We start from the raw sequence: 20,670 nt of genomic DNA, 5'->3' as shown, positions 1-20,670 counted from the left end.
ACCTAGTCAGAGTGGCCTTCATGAAGATTTGATGGGGAAGAATGGGCAGTTGAGTGTTCAAGGAAGGGGAAAATGGACCTGGTATATACTCCTCTACTGGTTAAATCTGTGTTGTTCTTGGCCCTGACACAGTAACAATTATTTGTGGTATTTGCAGATATAGAACACAAATATGAAACTCGAGTTAGTGGTGTTCTCAGCTTTATAACTTGGTTATTTCAGGGACTGGTGTCTAGAGAATGGCAGTGCAAATAATGAATGCCTAATGAATAACTGACAGCCTGGTTTTTTTCCTTTTCAGTTACACATGGGAAGCAATTGATGCAGACAAACATGTGCTTTATAAAATAAACTTCTGTTTTGGTGTTGAAGAGTGTGGAAAATCAAGTGCAGTCTGTGCATATGACATCAATAAGATGAGCTCCCAGTCCGTAGGTATGTAAACAAATGTCTTTCCTCATAAGCAGTTCAGAGTCATGTTAATGGATGGTTTTATAACTATTGCTAATTTTGACATGTTAGCAAGATTTTTTTTTCTTTTTAGAACAGCGTAAAATTTTTTTTCTGTTGTAGATTTACTGGGGAAATTTGGGAAAATGTGATCTGATTGCAGATAATTGCTTTACAAGACAATGAAACTTATCTTTTGGTCTAGTTAACTGTAATCTAGCATGAAACTGTGCAAAGCTATCTCAGGTAGAAGTAAGTACGTCTGTGTGTGGCAGGATATGCACTGTACACAGCCTTGTTTGAAGCTTGATACTGAACACATGATAAAGCTTGAGTTATAGCTCTAAATTATAAAACAGCCTAGCCTGGTGCTAAATCAGCTCTGATCAGAGTCAGGTTACTCTCTGTAATGCAATCTTGGATTATTGCTAAGGTCTGGGTTGTCATCTGTAAGCTGTTACACACATAAAACATGTCAATTACATGCAGTCCTCTCTTTTCAGTTACACTTGTCAAATCTGCTGGCTGCTTCAGTAATTCACTGATGTCCTTGGTATTCTGAGGAGTGGTGGATTTCTGCATGCTGATCTAAATATGAAACTGCCATATTCCTCTACACATGCTTGTACATGATTTCATTAGCCAGAAGCACCTTGTGCTCTGAGCAGTATTTGTGTGCTTATTTTCATGGATGCTTGTTGCTTTCAAGGTTGCTTCTGTGCTTCAGCTAATGAAACAAAATATGAATGCTGATGTCTTCTGATAGTTGAGTATTGCTTCTAATAGAATAAAGCAATAGCTTTCTGAAAACTAATATCTCTTTAGGCTGCCTCTTAGTACCTGCAGATCTGAAGTCTAAATTGAAACATGCTTGCCAACCTTGCCTTTCATTGGCAGACAGCTCTTACGAGAAGCTGAGCGTCTTCAGCAAAAGTGTTTGAACAACCGGAAGATGGTGAGAAGGAAGATTATTCTTGCTTGTATGCAGATGGCAGAGCAGCTTGTCAGCCTCCATTCTCCCCATCTCTCTCCATTTACTGTAGAGATACTTTGTTTTCAGACTGTGGTCAATCAGTGCTTTTCAAGCAAACTGCTAGAGTTGCGACTCAGGCATATAAAATCACTGGGTGCATGAATAAATGTATATCTCAGTTCATGGCCGTGTGGGTTTTTTTTATGTAGTGCAGTAAATCCAAGCTCCAGAGTTTTCTGGATGACTGGTTAGATTGCATCTGCGTTTAAACTGCAATTGCACATAGTAGCATCTGCTACTCTGACGAACGTGACATATCAGGCCACTCGATGCTGTTAATGTGTTTCATTCCTAAAATGTGCAGCAAGAATTTTTTGTCCTGCTGATGTGGGTCTCAACTCATACGCAGTTGAGGCTTCAGTTGCAGCATCTGAGCATCTGCTTTAACATGCTTTTTTGAGTGAGACTGGAATGTGGCAGGTTGAGTGAGCTTTAGGAAGCCTGTTCTCCCCAGGATAGTGAGACCCAGAGGTTTGTGTCGGTTTTGTTCCATGCATCCTGTGGAAAGAGGAAGGGAGAACAGATCTGGGTGATGGCCATGAGCAGTATCAAATATTCCACTGTATGCAAACCTTGAGTGTCTTATTGCTATGTGGGGAGAAGGATTAGGCAACAGTTGTAACTTGGTCTTGGCAGAGGGTGTTTGAACTGGCTCTTAATAAGAAAAGAAGAATCTCTCTGATCCAGGTCTAGACAGGTGTAGACTGCCAGTGTAGATTCCAGTTACCTGAAACAGCTAAGCTGCCTACTTGTCTTCAAGCAATCTAGCTGATAAGAGATTACTTGGATGACAAAGCTGAGTGCAGCTGAAGGGCTTTGATTTGAGGGAAGAATGGCAATTTGCCAGCTGATAAACTTTGCTAAGTTGTAAGCTTTCTTCAGTTATGGTCTTAATCAGAGCTCTGTTCTTTCAGAAGAAGTTGTCACTGCAAACAGTAGTTTTGTTTTTAAACATCAGCTATGCAAGGGATGACAGCTGTAGGATTGGTTCTGTTTGTTGCTGCCAGCTTTGATAGGTGGTAAGGCTGTATCTGTGACAGTAATCAGCCTGTATCCAAGGGAAGCCTTGTGGCTAACATTAACTGTGTGTCGGTGTGATGTACCAGGGTTGGCGTTGAGACCCCAAAGACCTCCCTTTATTGGTTGACCTTAGGAGTTTTCAAGGTGTAGGCAAATGGTTAGCTCTTGAATGTTAACGAGGATCAAAATGATGTGGTACTTAACTTAGTGTGACACGTAGTGACTTGTGTGCCATTTAGCTGGACTTCTACTAAATTTAAAAGCAGAAATATTACTGTAACCGTTTGTTAACCTGAGTGGTGAAATGTGTGCTTTGTCCAGCTGTAGTAGGACTGGATGTGAAATAGCAGCTGCCACCTAAATGCACCCTTCTTCTGGACAACTGGTTGGATGTCTTCCATGATTGCCTTTCTCCTTCCAAACAGCTGAACAGAAGGAGTCAGTGAGTGAAAGGTGGTGTGCCTTTGATACTGGTTTAGCGTTACTGTGTAACATGAAGTATTAGATGCTAATTTTTGTGAGCTGTTCTAGCTGATTGATAGTGTGTTAGTTTGTGGAAGGAGCACATCTCTAAAGCCATGAAGAAATGTGATTGATTGTTGAAGAGGGAGCTTGATCTTATGGTAAAGCTGGCTGCAGAACTGATGCTCAGAAGGAATCTCATGGTGTGAGGGGTGGTTCATGAGACTGCTTGCTCTGCAAGCATAGATGACATGAGTCATGTGTCGCTGAAGAGGTACTTGCTAAAGTTTCCCAGAAGTTCCCAAACTAGTTTTAAGCATGCAGGGGGGAAGAGAGCATGCATATTGGCCTGTAGTAAACAAGATGTACTGGCTTAACTTGATTTTTTTTTTCTTGAATATCACTTTAACTGAGGAAATTGGAGTCAGCTCACAAGTGTATTTAGTGCAATGTAGTGTGTTCTCAGAGTTGAGAGAAAACTAACGCTTACAGAACATTGAGATAAGTGCTCAGATGGTGTTGTCATAAATTCTCTGCTAAGTTGGGACTTGTAACTGTATATATTTATAACTGGAGAGTTTTTAATCATGTGTGCATCTTGTTACTATACACAGCTCTTGCTTAGAAAGTTTGTGTTGGCTTCCTTCTGCTAATCTAGGGAAGAAAAGAGGATACTTTGCTAGCATTTTCTAAGCAATGATGTGATAAGTAGCACTCCTGCTCTCAAAGTAGTATGTAGCTCTTAAGTTTGAGAGCTGCATGGCACCTTTGCCAGCACCAGTGCTGGAGATCTTAAAACCTGAAGACAGCCTTGATACCAGAGGTGTCGGGCACTATAAAAGGCAGAAACCACTGACAGCCTCTGGGTGCCTGGAAAGTGGCACTGAACTGCAGCAGTGGTAACATGCTTCGCTGTTGCAGGTTCGCAGCCTGGCCTGTATCCCACGCACAGGCAGGTTTAGTCTGCGCTGCTGCTCTGTGCTGAGATGTCTCTGGGAAGGCAGAGGGTTATTGCACGGTCTGTGATACTTGTCGCCCTGGTTATACAGGGGATGCTGTGAATGACTGCCTAGTATGAACATCTTAATGTGCTTTCCTGTAATGCAGCAGTCAGCGTAAGCATATGCAGCAGGAACAGAAGAGCCCTGAGCTGCTGAGGGGATGCTGTGTGTGTTAGCATCAAGTTTCCATTCTGATTGCCACTGCAATTGCTTTACCTGCAGTTTTGGTGGCTATAGTTGTTTTATCTCTGCTGCAGTTTAACAGAATATTTTAGGGGTTCTGTATCCTCTTCCTGATCAGTTTGTTTGCTTCTGTTCATTTTACTATCAAGACTATATTACTTTGCTTGCCTTGAGTGAGGAGATAACAGGCTGGGCAAAGTTTCAGCAAGTGTGGTTTTAGAATGAAACAACACTTGGCCTGGTTGCAAAGCTGCTATCTGCACGATTACAGATTTGACTTGCTTTCCCCCTAGTGTAGACAACAGCAAAAAAGGAAAGAGGGAAGCTGATCAATACTTGCATTTTCTAGCATTCTCTATAGTTCAACCCCAACTCTTTGCAGAATTAAAAATCTACCTATCAAAAAGACAGGCTGGAGTTAGCATGCTAGTTCTAAAAGGGCTTGGTGTTTAACACTAACCAAAATAGGTTTGAGCAGGAACATTTCAGTGGCCTGAGCTGGTGCTCATTGTGACTTGAAACATGCTCTACTTTTCCCCTTTGTGTCAGTTGTTGGGGAGGAGAGGGATGCACAGTGACTCAGCGCTGACCCCAGCTTCATGCGGCACATGAGCTGTGCTAAAGGGGATGGGAGATGCAGGGGATCTGTGTTTGGTTTGTCAGTGGGTTCTTCATTAAGCAGACTTAAGGTGGTTTTTAAGTAGAGCCAGAAATGTGTGTGTGTAGCCCAGAAAGCCAACCATATCCTCAGCCGCATCGGAAGTGTGGCCAGCAGGTCAAGGGAGGTGGTTCTGTCCCTCTACTCTGCTGTCATGAGAGTACCTGGAGTACTGCGTCTAGCTCTGGGGACCCTAACACAAGAAGGACATGGAGCTGTTGGAGTGGGTCCAGAGGAGGGCCGTGAAGATGATCAGAGGCATGGAGCACATGTCCTCCGAGGCCAGGCTAAGAGTTGGAGTTCTTTAGCCTGGAGAAAAGAAGGCTCTGGGGAAACATTACTGCAGCCTTTCAGTACTTAGAAGGGACTTGTAAGAAAGATGAGTACAGACTTCTGAGTGGGGCCTGTAATGATAGGACAAGGGGTAATGGTTTTAAACTAAAAGACTGTAGGTACAGAGTAGATGTAAGGAAGCAGTTTTTTATGATGAGGGTGGTGAAACAGGTTGCCCAGAAAGGTGATAGATGCTCCATCCCTGGAAACATTCAAGGTCAGGTTGGATGGGGCTCTGAGCAACCTGATCTAGTTGAAGATGTCCCTGCTCACTGCCGGGGGTTGGGCTAGCTGACCTTTAAAGGTGCCTTCCAACCCAACGCATTCTATGATAGACTCTCTCTCATATTGGGCTGACACTATTTGTATAAATGGCACGAAGACTGAGAAGCTGATAAAGAAGTTGGTGGAACAAAGGACACATTGGTAAGTTTTCTGATCGAGTTCTTTAGGCCTTGTTCCTAAGACACTGGCTGGTTGGTAGTGGCATCTGTTCTTCGCCTTCTTAAGATTCAAAGTGTTTGCTAAGAACCTTTGAGAAAGTAGAAGTGTGATTAGAGAAGTCAAACACTGTTTTAACTTGGGTCTAGTCTTCCAAATCACAAGAACCACAAGGAAGGTCTTCAGCTGTGCTCTGTTCAAAGGCTGTCTTCAGATGGACTGATATGTCTTGTGCTGCTCAGTGCCTAAAATTAGAGCTTGCCTGCTGAGCTTCTGTGAAGGTGCTATATTACAATAACCTTTTGTTTATATATTTATTTATTTATTAAACTCTAGGTGACATAGGCTTGCAGAAACTTTCTAAAAATCTTTTGGAACTCAACACTACGGATTACTGCTTGCTGCAAGGCAGTCGGCACCAAATTCAAAGCAACATTAACTTCCTTTGTGGGAAAACACTGGTAAGTCTAAATTATGTGTTCTTATCTTCGCTGGAAATATACTTCTAACTTGCTTTTTAAGGAGGCTTGCTGTACTTAAGGGATGTACTACTTACAGAGCTCATAGCTTAAGGAAGATTCAGTTATGTTTTAGTACCAAATTAAGGTCATGATCTACTGTGGCTTTCCAAATTCAGTCCTAGTAGAAAATAATTGCAGATCTGCAGCTTAGCTCCTATCATGGGCCCTTCTGGGTCTTTAATGTTTTTACAGGGATTGCACTGTAGTATTTTAATAGTGTAATATGAAGGAATGAGTCAACAGTGTACAGGAAGCTGTAACACAGAGAGCTGTTGTTTAAGTGCTGGCTGTGCCCAAGCTGTGGCCCTAGCATGGCTATTTCATAGAACAGCATTGAAGAAAATGACTGACCTCTGTTATGGGTCAGCATAGCTGACAACAGTAAGCATTAGGTTTTGTCTGCACTTGGTTGAACTAACAGTGCTTACACATCCCACTGGGCTTCTGGGGAAGTAGTTGTTCATGAGAATCTGCTTAAAGTGCGAATGGAGATACCCAAAAAGTTCCTAGGGGTGTGTGCGTGTGCAGTTCACCTCCACGTGCTTTTGGAGTTACACCTTCCACACACTTAACTGGTATTACAGCTTGTTGTTCTGTACAGACTGTGATCAGTTTATGTATTTTTTTAATCGGAGGTAAGTACTTATTAGTGCCACTGCTGCACACCCTCTCTTGGAAATCTGGCCAATTCAAATGAAGTGCCAGTGCAGCAGAGAGATTTAAATGCTTCCTGTTCTCTTTCAGCAGATGACTCTGTATACTAAATTAAAAACTATTGCTCAACTCCAGCTGTAACACAAGATCATAACGACACTCAAACATCATCTACTTAGCATAGTTTTAACACCTATTTTTCATGTGACCTAGTAAAAGGATTTTGTAATAGTATCTGGAACAACTTGTTTCTAGCACTTTTATGGCAGGGTTAAACAAGGAGGGAATAAGTTTAAATATGCTAAAGTGCTTCTAGCTGAAGTGATGGAGGGAGAATGGAAAAATCTGATTGTTGTATTTCTCAAAGTAGTGACATTCAGTTGAGCATCCAGCTCTGAACTAGATACAAATGCGTGTAGTGTAAGCCTGTAAGAATAGGTAGCTGAGATCAGAGGTGTTCTTTCTGCGTAGCAGAAGAGATTGCTAATCTGTCGTCTTTGTAGGATAAGACTGCTAAACCATGCATTGGCTTGCTGTTCGTCTATTTTTACATATTTGTATTGGTGTTTTACTTTCTAGTAACTAGAAGTGACTGGTGCGTCTGCCAATATCAATTGGCATAGTGAGCACTTCTAAAAGATGTAGTACAATTACTGCATATTAGGACTGGCACGTGTTAATATGAGAATTGATGCATATGCAGGCTGAGAAGGATTTGGCACCTTGCATATTCCTGAGTTTACCAACAAAGCTGTTTGATAACAAACTTGCTTTTAACAAGTGCTATTAAGAAACTGTATGCCTGTGCTCTGTGATATGCTGTATTCTGGTTTTTTTAATCTCCTGAATAAACTTCTTGCTGTCTACAGATGTAAAATAAAATGGAAGTATTTTTTATAAGAATTATTTTATTATTATTATTATTTTCCCCTCTAAATAGGGTACCCCTGAATTTGTAACATCAACAGAGTGTGTGCACTATTTTGAATGGAGGACGTTTCTGGCTTGCAAGAAGGACTTGTTTAAACCTGTGAAAGAGGTAATCTTTGTACTATCCATGCAGAAATTAACTCTCCACACATCTGGCAATTTTACTCTAACCATCTGCCCCCACCCTAAATGAATCCCAAAAGGCTTCATAAACCTAACTTTTTCAAAGGCATTTAAAGCATCTGTTGGATGTTGGTGGAGCTGAGAATTTTAAGTGACTCTTCAACCTTTTTTGTCATCTGGATTGCTGTTCATAGTAAAACTCTTCTAAAAGCTACAGCAGAACAGTCTAACTTTGGATGCCTCATTTTAGTCAGCATATCTAGCTTTAAGTTTAACTTAAGTATTTGAGCTGGCAGAATTAAAAACCTTTTCCACATCTTAACTTGGCTTTACATATGCCTGTTCATAACTTCTCCCTACTTATGCAGCATGGATTTCATGTAATTTTTGTTGTCGTTCTAGGTCCCTTGCTATGTGTTTGATAAAGATCTGAAGAAACATGACTTGAATCCTCTCATCCAAGTTTCTGGACACTACTTGGTGGATGATTCTGATGATGATTCCTTGTTCATAAACGTCTGCAGGGACTTAGGTGTGAACACTTGCTTGTGTCACCTGTCGGTGTATGAATTTCTAGTAGTGTGGTGCTTTTCCGGTGCCTCAGTAGAGGTTTTCCTGTGACCAAAGCTCAGTATTTTAGGACTTGCACTGTTGTTTCAAGCTACTCGTGATGATTTGAAGGCTGCTTTCTGTGAAGCCAAGTCTTACTCTCCAGCTATTGAGGTGTTCAGTGATATGCCCCATCTATATGGGCAAGTACTGTTAGAAAAGTTGACTTAAACTGTACTGAGTGGAAGAACTCAGCTTGTCCAGCACTCAGCTTGTCTTGCAGCTGCTTCTGTTTGCTGCCAAATAGGACCAATGTGGTTCATAGCACTTCATGTGCTCTAAATTTATTACTTTGGGCTCCAGTTCAGGCTGTTGCTTAGTTCCAAGTTGAATGTCCTGAGATGCATCTAAAATAGTGTTTAGAAGTTTAGGTAAAGTAATGGTGCATAGCTAGCAGTTTCATGTCGGTTGGGAGCCATGTTCATAAGGAATAAAACCAGCAAAGTCATTCATTTGAAAGTTGCTGAAAAGGCTAGTGTAGCTGTATACTGCCTTTGTGTTTTTCACTCTGCAGCTAAATAGGTATTTTGTGCCCCTGTTGAGGGTTTAATACTTCTAGTTATAGCGGCAGGTCTATTCTTTTAAAAGTCCCGGTAGTCTGAAACTTTTTGCTGACAGCTTTGAATAAAGTGGTTTATAAGAAACAAAGAAGGGGCTGAAAAAACCCTCTTGTGAGGAGGAGTTACCCATTACTTGGTGTCATTTTGGTTTTGCTGGGGGGGGAAATACTTGGCACACTTCTAGAGGTTCTCAAAGCCCTGTGCATCCAGCAGCTGTACTAGCAACTGATAACTAGCTGCAGCTACTTTGGCAGGAAGGATGAATTTGCTGTCCAAAAGCAAGGCAATCACAAGAACTATCACAAGCACTTCAGGTTTTGTCTTGCTAGTTTCACATTTTAATGTAACTCATTTTTAGAGATATTTTTAGAAAAAGATGAAGCAATGAATGGTAAGTGAGCCCACAGGTAAAATGGCAAGATACTTCAGGTAGAGCAGGGCTTAGAAATTGAGTCCTATATTCTATTTCCTATATTCTATAGCACGAAGTTCAAGTGGAGAGACTGCAAAATGCCCTGCTGGCAGTGCTGCTTGCTTGTTGCACAAAGGCCAGGCGTATGATGTTGGCCGTCCACAGCAACAGCTGAAACTTCATGACAAAGACAGGTATGTAATTTTTGCAGAGATACTTCTGTGAATGCTTCTCAGTCATCTGGACTGGAATAAGCAGTCTTTGTAACAGATGAGTCTTCTAAAACTTAACATCAATATCAATTAAATTTCAAAACACTGGCAGAAAAAAATTGTTCAAATTCTGGCAGGGCAGAGTCCTTTTCGGGCAACCTGTTGTGCTGGCATGACAGATCAAATTTTCTTCCTCATTGTGAGAGACTCCTTTTTACAGAATTGCAAAACTCAGAAGCAAGGGATGACTGCTGCTTTCTGCCCACAAGCAGAAGAGTGAGCTGTAAGCCCACGTGCCTGCTGTCTGAGGGCCCGCAGGGTAAATGCACTTGGCTCTCTGGATTTATGCACTAAATATGGCTCACTCTACTGCCCGGGAGTACTTTCATAGTTGAGAATAGGGCCAAATGTTTCCCTTATGTATTTTTGTGTTAAGGAGCTCTTAATAGAAGAAATAGGTAAGCAATGCAAGGCTTATCATTCCTGGTGGTGGCAGAGCTGGGACTAGGAGAAACTGTTGTCTCGATGCTGCCTCTGTTCAGAAGAAAAGCAACCAACCAAAACCAACAAAAAATGCCACCAAAAAACACCCAAACAACCCAGTGTAGCTCAATGGACTTAACATGCTGATCATTCTGAGTTTCAGATCATCCGAACCTTCTTACCTTGTCTATAACAAGTACTCCGACTTCTGCAATATTCTTTTGATCTCAGATGCTAGCTGAGGAAAACAAGCAGAATAAACCAAGTTAATAACAGGGAGGCCAAAGCTTCTGGCCTATCAGTGTCAAAGTTGAGGATTTTCTTTTAGTTTACAAATGAAGTTGTTAGTCCTTCATTGCAGGGCGTTTCCCCCAGCATAAAGCAAGTGGCTAAGGTCTTCTGTACCAAGGCAGAAGCTTACATATGAGGAAGTACAAGCTCATTCTCATATTTAAGTGCAACTGGTACTCTGTAAAAGTGTTTGGTGAGAAAGCTTTGTCTTACCTGTGCTAGGATTGAAGAGCTCCTCATGACTTGAGGGAAAATTAATTGTATGTGCTCAATCAGACTAGGGTGGCTTAGGAAGGAGTAAAGTAGTTGTGTATCTGTGTCCTAAGGTATAGAGAAGCCAGTTAGAGGTGTAGCTGACCTGAAGGCAGATTGTCACCTCTCTGAGCTGTTGTCTTCTGCCTGTTAGACTGCATAGAACTGTAAAGCTTACCTGGGAAGTTGTGTCAGGGTCTCCTTGTTTTCTCATCCAAGTCATCTCGCCTTTTGTCTCTCTCCGTCAAATAGTTGCCATGTCTCATTCTCCTGCTCCTGCCTTGTCTGATCCATCTCAGCTGCCTTGCTCTTGTCAGTTTGCTAATGAGTTTGTCTTTCTCTCAATTCTGGGAGCAGAATGGAAAGAGTTATACATACAGGGGTAGAGTATGAAGTATAGGAATGTGGTAAAACGTAAGTATTTATTGCTTCCAAGAGTTTATCACTCCTGCTCTCCAGCTGTCTGAGAGTGAAGCTAGAGTGTTCTTGTGCCTGTCAGCCAAGTTCACACTACTATACAAGTTAAAAGGCCTCAAACATACTCTTAACTGGAGTGCAGGAGGATGCTGTATCAAGTGATTTTGCTGGGAGTATCTTAATCTTTATTTTGGGTAACTGTATAGTTACAGGAACAAAGACATCTGTAAAAGTAGCTTTCAGGAGCAGGGCTACTTTGGTATAGTCTGCCTGAGTATCTAGCAAAGAGCAGATGTTCTTTCTAGAACATCCTTCCACTGTACAGTGCATAGTACCTTAATTGTATTTTTGGTTTGCCATTTTCTGTTTATAGGCTGGTATTGAGTTATGAGAGAATATACAGTGATGAAGAAAAGCCAGACTTCTGCCTAGGCCATAACCCAGCAGTGACAATCACTTTTGTTTGCCCATCAAAGAGAGGAGAAGAGGTAACTTTACTGTTTTAGTTTGTGTTATATGGTTGGTCTTTAACTTTTGTGTGCATTATCTTTCATTTTTATTGAGAGCTGAAGGGAACAGAAATCCTCCTGGTTTTGCAGCTTGTGAAGAGTGTGCGATCCTAAATATACTCTTCAAGAAGTCTTCTTGAATTTAAAAATAAACAGGAATTTGAATAAAATTTTCACATGTTTTGGTGGATTTGATTGTATTTTTTTCTGGGTTCTAAGCTTTCCTCTGAGAATAGGATAGAGTTAGTACAGTTTTAATCCTTGGCACAGAGCTCTGCTTGCTCATTAAAGCTCTTCCATCATCAGTCAGGCTGGACATTGTCTGTAACTTGTTTCTTTACTAATCTGACCTTCCTCAAGAAAGCAATAGCTAGGAAGTGTCATTGCATGGTAAAAGTCTGTCACTTACTGAGCAGGCTCCTGAACTCCTTTTACCTTTGAGTAAAATCTTTACTGTTAAGCAGCAGCTCAGGTCACAATTCTAGCCTAGCTTCAATGCAGTATGATGATTGCTTTGATGTGACGCTGGATATTCTCAGCCACCCACACTTCTTGAATTGGGCCAGAGTGGTTATTGCTAATGCTCTGTCATTTCGTGTTGTGATGCTTTTGGTTGCAGGCTAGTGAAGGAGGAACTTGTATGGTTAATTTTTGGTTTAATGTTTTGTCCCTCATCTGACCTAGATAAGTAGCATACTTTGTCCTCATTGCTGCAGAAACAAACCATGGGCCTTTCTCTAATGTCACTTTGTAGTAGCTCACTGCAGCTATGCACGCTTGTTAGTATGAGTAATAGTACTAATGTTTCTTGTGCCTATAACTTATCTGATACGTACCTGTGTATCTGCATGATTTAGTGGATGACAGAAATACAGATTTATGAATCAAAGCAAATTTCTAAATGTTTCACTTTAAAGTGAAGAAAACCAAGACTACCCCTTCTCCCAGAAGTGCAAAAATATTCCACTGCAGAAAAAACATCTGATGAAAGTGTTTGCTATAAAGTTCTCAAACACCTTTCAGTCTTGATTTGGACTGAGGGGAAAAAAATTTTCTAAAACACCAGTGCCTAAGAGGCTGCTTTGCCTTCAGAGAACACTTGATCTCTGCTCCCCACTTTGAGAAGGACTCAGAGGGAAACATAATCCAAGCTGCTCTTAACAATTTGGGCTCACATCTCTGCTTTTGCCAACATGTTAAGGAAAAGTGCTTTTTAAAGTGCTGTTACTTCTGCTGTCTTTCTGCTAATATCTGATACTTTACCTCTGTTTAGACTTCCAGTAGTTTGCCACATCATTAATAAGAGCTGTTTTATTTCTTCACAATATCTAGTTCTGAGAGGCCGGAGACATTGTTTCCAGCTCTTCAGCAGTTTACGGATGAAATTAGTGATTACTGACCCTGAAGGAATGCGATACTGTTGCTTTGAGGATTACATTTCAAATATAATCTCTATTGTATCTACTTTATCTCTACTATAGTAGCTGCTTGCATTTTAAATTCTGTTCACTTCTATATCAGAGTGCAGGTCCCAAGCTCACAGCAAAAACTAATTGCCGGTATGAAATTGAGTGGGTTACTGAGTATGCCTGTCACAGGGACTACCTGGAGAGTAAGAGCTGTCTTCTGACCAGTGAGCAACATGATATCTCCATTGATTTAAGACCACTTACTCAACTTCCAGGTAAGCTAACTGTTTTTCTTTTCTTTGTGGCGTTACTAGCAGTTCTCCAGTTCCACATCTGGAGACAGGAAAAATGTCCTATGTAGATATTTGGGATTTTTACATCTGTTCTGCTGTGTGTTACAACACTTTTCCTTTTGTTACTCAGATTATGTCACGCCATATTTAGCTAAAGACGAAAAAGAGGAGTATTACTATTACTTGAATATATGTGGGAAAACAGCTGCTGGTAACTGCAAGGACAGCACGGGATATACTTCATCTTGCCAAGTAAAATCTTCAAATAACCAGCAAAAAGTGGCAGGAAGATTTGAGAACCAAACCCTGAGGTGTGTAAAGGCTCTTTAACCCTGCTAACTGATCTGATTGATCTTTGTTTCCAACTTTGCCTTATTTGTCATGTAAGCAATATTTGATACAAAATGCAAGTACTTTAGATAATTTTTTAATATAAAAAGACATTAACAATATACCAGGATAGCATTAGCAAACAAAGAGGCAGATGAAGTTGGTAGAGGCCTAGACAAGAAAGAAACTTTCACCAGCTTTGGTGCCAGAATTTCAGATTGTGCTGTGATGCCTCTTGCCATCCTTGTTTTGCATGTAAAGTGGCAGCAGGATCAGCTGTTTTAGAAGCTGCCCTCAACAAGAACGCATCTCTGCTTCCTTTGCAAGAGCATGTGTTAATCATATCCAAAACTACCGAGGTCTGGAACTTTGTGTGGGTTTTTTGTTGTTGTTGTTTTGTTGTTTTTTTTATTTAAAACTTCTGAATTCCCAAGTGGCATACAGAGACAATAGTTTGAGTGAGGTTGAAAGGCAGAGATTATTTACCTAGATACGATCTTCCATTCTGTGTGTAAGTATATGACAAACTTGTTGGAGTGATCTTCCAGGAAGTATGACTTCCTCCACCTGCAAAAATTGCCATGCCATATGCTACTGGGAAGAAATATTTCATCACAGCTGGAGTAGCTTTAGAGCATTCTTTAAACTCTGTACAAATTAATGAAAAGCAACCAGAAAAATCAGTGGATGCAAACCTTTGTTGCAGTAGAAATGTCAGTATTAATGTTGAATAAGCATTTATTTTCCCTTTGAGTGAGACAATAATTAAACAAGAGTGTGGCTTCTGTTATGTGAAGAACACTGCGTGATTGTGTCTGATCCCATGTTTCTATCTAAAACTGACTTTTTACTCAGATACTCTGATGGGGATCTCACTTTAATTTATCCGAATGGGGATGCATGTAGTTCCGGCTTTCAGAGAATGACTGTCATAAACTTTGAGTGCAATGAAACAGCAGGTGAGTTTAACAAGCTGCGATGACTCTGCTCAGCGTTTGACTTCAGTGCTTGCTGGTAGTCCTTGTGTTCAAAGGAATGCATGCTTTAAGCCATAGCTAATGCAAGGAAAAAATATTATTAGAGTAAGCACTAATTTATGTGGCTGGCAGGATTGTTTTGTGCTGCGTTGTAGCACTGCTATTCTAAATTTACACTGATCAAGAGTGCTGAGGTATGAGAGTCTTGTTTCTCAACCAACAGTAAAAAGACAAACAAACCCAAAACCAATGAATAAAACCCCAAATCATAGTGAACAAAAAACTGAAACCACAAATGCGAGTCCTGTGCAGCAAAAGGATATTTATCTTCCTTGTTCATTGCTAGTCATCAAGTGTTGTTGCTTTTTTCCTCTTCTACTACTGGAAACCTAACATCTGTTTATCCATCTTCAATGTTAAGGTAATGATGGTAGAGGAACTCCAGTGTTTACTGGTGAAGTGGACTGCACCTATTTTTTTACTTGGGATACAAAATATGCATGTGTTAAAGAGAAAGAAGATCTCCTTTGCAGAGTTTCTGATAAGAGAAAACACTATGACTTGTCACCTCTGATCCGCAGTTCAGGTATGGCAATGAAAACCAGCTTCTAGTTACTTTTGTCCTGAGTTTACTTGCCATCTCTAGTGCAATTCTTTACCTGAACGTTCATCAGCTTTTGCTTTTCTGAGTGAATTTCTGGGATACTGGCATTCACTTCCCTCTTCCCAAAAGGAGTGAGTGCCTTATGAAAGAAGTCATATCCATGACTGCCTTTGTTGTTGACATCTTTAGTGGTTTTAAATGTGGGTCCTTTTTTGTGATAAAAGGTGTTTTGACATGGAGAGGCTAGAGTAATTAAGCCCGATGACTTGTTCTTAATGACTCCGTGTATTTCAGAGTTATCCCAGAACTGGGAAGCTGTGGACAGTAGCTTTTCAGAGGTAAGGAAGAAGCATTATTACATCAATGTCTGCCATAAAGTGCTGAAGAGAGGAGGAGCTTCCAGCTGCCCAGATGATGCTGCTATTTGCTCTGTAGGTGAGTCTTTGTTTGTTTGTTTTTTCCCCTTCTCTTTGAAGGCTCTGAAGGTTTGGCACTTCCTCTGCAAATGGAGTTGGCTGCCCTGGGTGCCCTCAGTTATTTGAGGAAACAAGTTACGAGCGTATTTCTCACGTGCTCCCAAAGACCCTAGAAGAAATTACACTTGTAGCCTTTCATAACTAAAGAATGGTATTACATTCTTGTCTAGGCTTTGTAGCATGGTTTTAGTAAGGTAAAAACAAACTCCTGAAGAGATGCTTTCTTAAGACTTTCTACGTGGCTAGCTAATATTCTCTCAGTAGAGAATTGAGAATTCTCTTGAACATTACTACTTTTTAGGAAACAAAAGTGATGTATCTACTGTCTTTACAGATAAAAAAAACAAGAGTAAGAATCTTGGAACATTTGTATCTTCTCCGAAAAAGGTTGGAGAAAATATTCAACTTATATATTCAGATGGAGATAGCTGTGGTGGTAACAGAAAGATCAAAACTGTCATCACTCTAGTGTGCAGACCAGGTGAGAATATTTACACCCTCTTCTGTGATCCAGTTTAAAAACTGGAGGTCGTTTAATATGCTTGGACATGAGTGCTAAATATTAGCAAATATCTATCTTTTATTTCCTTCTATGCAAAAGCTGAAGCATTGTGGTTTGTTTACTAGGTTAATAACAATGTAATTGCAGGTATTCAACTCTGTTCACCTTCTATACAAGTACTCTTCAAAATAAGTTGCCTGAACTAAGATTCTCCCAAACATCATGGAAGTAATGTTAAGTGTGTTAAAACTCCACAAATACCTGGAACCCTGATACAAAGCACTTCCTATCCCCAGATTGTCTTGATGGGAAAGACTCGTTCTGAACTGGGATCAGATACTTTAACCTTCTCTTCTGATAAATATGTTTTGTGTCTAAATTGCTTGCAGTTTACAAAAAGCAGAATAATTTGCAGAAGTTGTTAATGCTGTTCATATAATAGCCCACTAGTTCAACCATTTCCCAGGGAAACAGAAAACTTGTATTCTTCTGCCTCAGCCTGAGGAAGCTGAATCCTCCAAGTGCGCTGGTTGTTAGGATCAGGTTATGCACTGCTTCCTAATATAGCCGTTGCTTTGTAGAAAAACACCAGGTTTCTCTGTCAAAGCAAACATTTTTTTCAGAGTGTGATAGTACTTGGGCACAGACTGAGCAGTGCATCTTCACTTCTGGGTTAAACTTTGGGGAGGAGGATGCACAGAATTTGTGAAAGGGATTTTGGTTCTTTTTAGTCCAAATTTTTAGAGGAAAGGTACTTCAACAGTTAATCTTGGTTTTGAGTTGGGGAGGAGATACTGTTCTTAGGGTTAAATTCATAGTTCCTTTTGGCAGCCTGACTGTATGTGTAACACATGGCTCTTGTGATACCAGGTGATCTAGAAAGTGCTCCAATCCTGATGTCTGAGAGTGTATGTTCATATGCATTTGACTGGTATACTGCTGCTGCGTGTGTCCTGTCTAAAACAGAAGGAGATAACTGCCAGGTCTCTGATCCTCAGGCAGGTATGTATTTATGTTCAGCAAACTGAAAGGTCGTGAGGGATAGAACTTGTGTCACAACACTGAGTCCTTTTGATGCGCAAGAACAAAGCAAGTTCAGCCTAAGTCTGAGCATCTGCAACATTTTGAGCACAGCAATCTTAAGCACATGCATGTGGAAGATAAAAATGTCCATCTCACATGGAAGGAGACTTATTTGGGGGGAGGTGAACTAGCTGTGTGACTGGTAGAATCAAAACTTGTGAGAGATGGTAAGAAAAAATTGAACTGATGAACTTTATTCCTTTCCAATTAGGCTTCTCTTTTGATTTATCACCTCTGGCCAAGAAAAGTGGGTACTATATAGTTAATACCACTGAATACTTGTTTTACATAAACATCTGTGGCAGTGTGCCAGATGAGTGGTGTCACACAAAATCAGCAGCATGCCAAGTAACACAAAGGTGAGTGGTGGTGTCTGTAATAAAGATCTCCTGTTGCATGAGGTCTTGTCTCTGTGCAACAGTGAACAATTTACATGTTAAACAATTACTGTGCTGCTTATAATAGACTCAGGTAATTTGCGTGTAACATATTATTTGATAGTGCAGTAATTATGCTGCCACATGTTTCATGCAAAGTGCACATGTAATCTTGCCTGCACCTAGCTTTTGAGATTGGATGTGTCCATTGCTGTCTCTTATGTTTCTCATATGGACTGTAAACTGTAGATCTACTGCTGGAGCTCTATTAAGCTAATGTACAATTTGGATTCAGGATCAGCTGGATTTCGGGAGCTAAAACTAAAGTAGCACTGCTGCACTTGGGATGACTAGTGGCTGCCTTATGCAGAGGTGGAGCCCAGAGCTTTGGTGTTGCACCGTATTTCCACTACTAAAAGTGCTTTGCAGGCACAGTCCCAGTGTGTGCTGCTACTCTGCATCACGTCTGTCATCTTCCACAAGCCATGTCTGAGACAATGTGTGCTTCAGGTTCCAGGTCAGCCTGTTGCTAGAGATGTGGTGCAGTGCAGACACATGCAGCTGCACTTGAGTTGACTCTATCTGAGTTACACTCCAGCCAAGAAGAGTTCACTGCAGACACTAAAAACTTTCTTTGGGGAAGATGGTCAGGCTGATAATGCAAGTGTAAAGTCAGAATAAAGAAACCCTCCTGAACCAGAGCTGGTTCAGAGCTAAGAGCATGTGAAGGCAATTTTCTTTCCCAAGTGAGGAGTTTAGCTGTTGTGCATTGCTGGGTCTTCACTGTCCACGTATATTTGCATGGAACCAGTTTGAGCTCAGTATTAGGGTGCCTGCAGTTTAAATTCTACTCTGGAGAATGGGAACTTGATATTTCTATCACTCTTCTAGAGAAAGGACTGTTAAAGCTTTCTAGATACCTATGCAAGCTACGACTTCCTTTTGTTTTCGAAGAAGGACACCTGTTCATGTTTTAAGCTTTCCTTTGGTAGCATTCTGTTCATCCTAACTCACTCATGTCTAGTTGACCTTATTTAGTTCTTTTGTTTTATCATGGTGTCTTCTGTAAATTTACCTCTGTGCTTACTACTTGTAAAGCTTCTTTTAAACACAGAATTAATTTTGCATTCTGTTCAGCCTTAACGCCCCTTTTTTCTTTTCTAGTAAGGATCAGTTTTGGAGTCTTGGACTACTCAGTTCTAAACTTTCATATTATGATGGTCTGATTCAATTAACTTACAAAAATGGTACAGCATACAATGATGAGAAGAAAACACAGCGATCTACCCTTATAACTTTCCTGTGTGACCGTCAGGCTGGAATAGGTCAGCCTGAATATCAGGTAAGAAGTTCTATATGAAGAAGGGAACAATCTCCATACCAAAATCCTGACAATAATTGCTACTAAGCCAGAGCAAGCGGAGATTCATGAATGGAATTATCCAGTGTCTATAAAGCAGACCAAGAGAAACGGTTACTTCTTTTAGCATATCTGCCTCTTCTTGCAGCTATAAAACTTGTCTTGACCAGTGAACTATTCACCTCGATCCGTGTCTTTACTTCACTCTTCTTTAGTCTCCATGCCATGCAATTACTAGTACTTTTGATCATCTTCTATTTTTAGCCAAAATACCCCAAACTGGCTGAGAGGTAACAAGTGGTAGGACTGTATCCTGTAACTCAGCAGACAGCAGTTACATTGCTCTAGTTGCTCTGGTTCTGTTACTTTTAGAAAGAGTATTTTTGGTGACACGGCCAATGACAGGATCTACAACAAAACAGACCTACACAAATTGGTCTGAGAAGGTATATCCCGAAACCCAGGGGGAATAACAAGCTTAACATGTAAAGAAGTATCTGTGAGTCACAAAGTATTCTGTGTAGAAAACATCACTGACCCATTCTGTGTTTTTTTTCAGATAGAAGATAACTACACCTACAACTTCAGGTGGTACACTGAATATGCTTGTCCTGAAATGCCACTGGAATGTGTTGTGACTGATTCCAACACCATGGACCAATACGACTTGTCAAGGTAGGAAAGTAACATGCAACATAATCTGGCTATTCCAGTTTAGTGTTCTGGATGAAGTTGGTTTCCTGTGTAGACAGCACTAGAAACTTCATCTGTTGCAACAATCTTAATGACAAGTATCTTGAAATGAGGACAGTATTTCCCGCTATTACATAGACTTGCCTTCTAAGCTGCAAGTTGACTTTTTGGGATGATTTTGCTTAATAAAACCTTAATAGTTTGTCAACTGTGCTGTACTTCCTAGGAGTGTTCTTTTTAACTGTAACACTTAAAAAGCGAGGGAAAGAAGTTATTCTGAAATGCCTAATAGTTGCTCTGTTTGAGACTGACAGAGAAAGCTAGAGTGTCTCTATGAAGGATATGTGTTCTTAGCGTATAACTTTCTCTTCCTGCTCAGCTTAGCAAAATCAGAGAAGAGGGGTGAAAACTGGTATGCCGTGGATAATTCAAGACCAAGTGAGCGCAAGAAGTACTATATAAATGTCTGTCGACCACTGATTGCTGTCCCAGGATGCGACCGGCGAGCATCTGTCTGTCAGATGGAATATCGGCATGATCATGTGAGTAACCTTTCCATCTCAGCTCAGAGCTCGTTTGCCAAGTGAGTGAGGTGAAGGGGTGTACCAGATAGGCACATGAGTTCTGCAAAATAGTACTCTGCATCTGTAATGTTGGCATAATCATTGCAGAATGGTAGACCTCCTGTACATCTCTTCAAAGGCCAAAGCTTTAAACTGTGTAAACTGCTGTGGTCTCACTAGCATTGCATTAGGAAGTGGGTGCTCTCCCAGATATTCTGCCTTGCTTCTGGCTTGTTTTAGTTTGAACTGTGGAAGAAACATTTAAAGATTCTTGGCTTTGAAGAATAGATTAGGCAGATGTTGCCAAGCAAAAAAACAAAAAAAAGGTTGGGGAGGGAGCAGGGTGTGGGACTTCTCCTATATTTCGCTGAACTGTGTCCCATTTATCATGGGACTGTTTGTGCTGGTAGGCTGGATAGACACTTTGCTCAAGGCCTGGCTTTGGTGCT

General features: G+C 40.7%; 1 protein-coding gene across 1 annotated transcript in view; it reads left to right on the top strand.

Moving 5' to 3' along the window:
* Positions 1-301: 301 nt before the first annotated feature.
* IGF2R (insulin-like growth factor 2 receptor) overlaps positions 302-20,670 on the top strand; it is a gene marked incomplete at its 5' end in the record, with an annotated part of 48,823 nt that continues 28,454 nt past the window's right edge. Inside the window, 17 exons of the mRNA XM_010193596.1 lie at positions 302-435; positions 5,918-6,042; positions 7,697-7,795; positions 8,212-8,341; positions 9,461-9,584; positions 11,419-11,533; positions 13,076-13,238; positions 13,387-13,567; positions 14,442-14,545; positions 14,985-15,149; positions 15,462-15,602; positions 15,978-16,124; positions 17,016-17,147; positions 17,440-17,587; positions 18,770-18,947; positions 19,525-19,640; positions 20,038-20,200. Coding sequence (XP_010191898.1) covers positions 302-435; positions 5,918-6,042; positions 7,697-7,795; positions 8,212-8,341; positions 9,461-9,584; positions 11,419-11,533; positions 13,076-13,238; positions 13,387-13,567; positions 14,442-14,545; positions 14,985-15,149; positions 15,462-15,602; positions 15,978-16,124; positions 17,016-17,147; positions 17,440-17,587; positions 18,770-18,947; positions 19,525-19,640; positions 20,038-20,200 — 2,365 coding nt within the window. The remainder of the gene's footprint in view (positions 436-5,917; positions 6,043-7,696; positions 7,796-8,211; positions 8,342-9,460; positions 9,585-11,418; positions 11,534-13,075; positions 13,239-13,386; positions 13,568-14,441; positions 14,546-14,984; positions 15,150-15,461; positions 15,603-15,977; positions 16,125-17,015; positions 17,148-17,439; positions 17,588-18,769; positions 18,948-19,524; positions 19,641-20,037; positions 20,201-20,670) is intronic.

Source organism: Mesitornis unicolor, unplaced genomic scaffold (genome assembly GCF_000695765.1).
Source record: "Mesitornis unicolor isolate BGI_N332 unplaced genomic scaffold, ASM69576v1 scaffold22400, whole genome shotgun sequence".
Taxonomy (NCBI): Eukaryota; Metazoa; Chordata; class Aves; order Mesitornithiformes; family Mesitornithidae; genus Mesitornis; species Mesitornis unicolor.
Note: the sequence above shows the minus strand (reverse complement) of the source record. Positions and strands in the feature narration are given on the sequence as shown.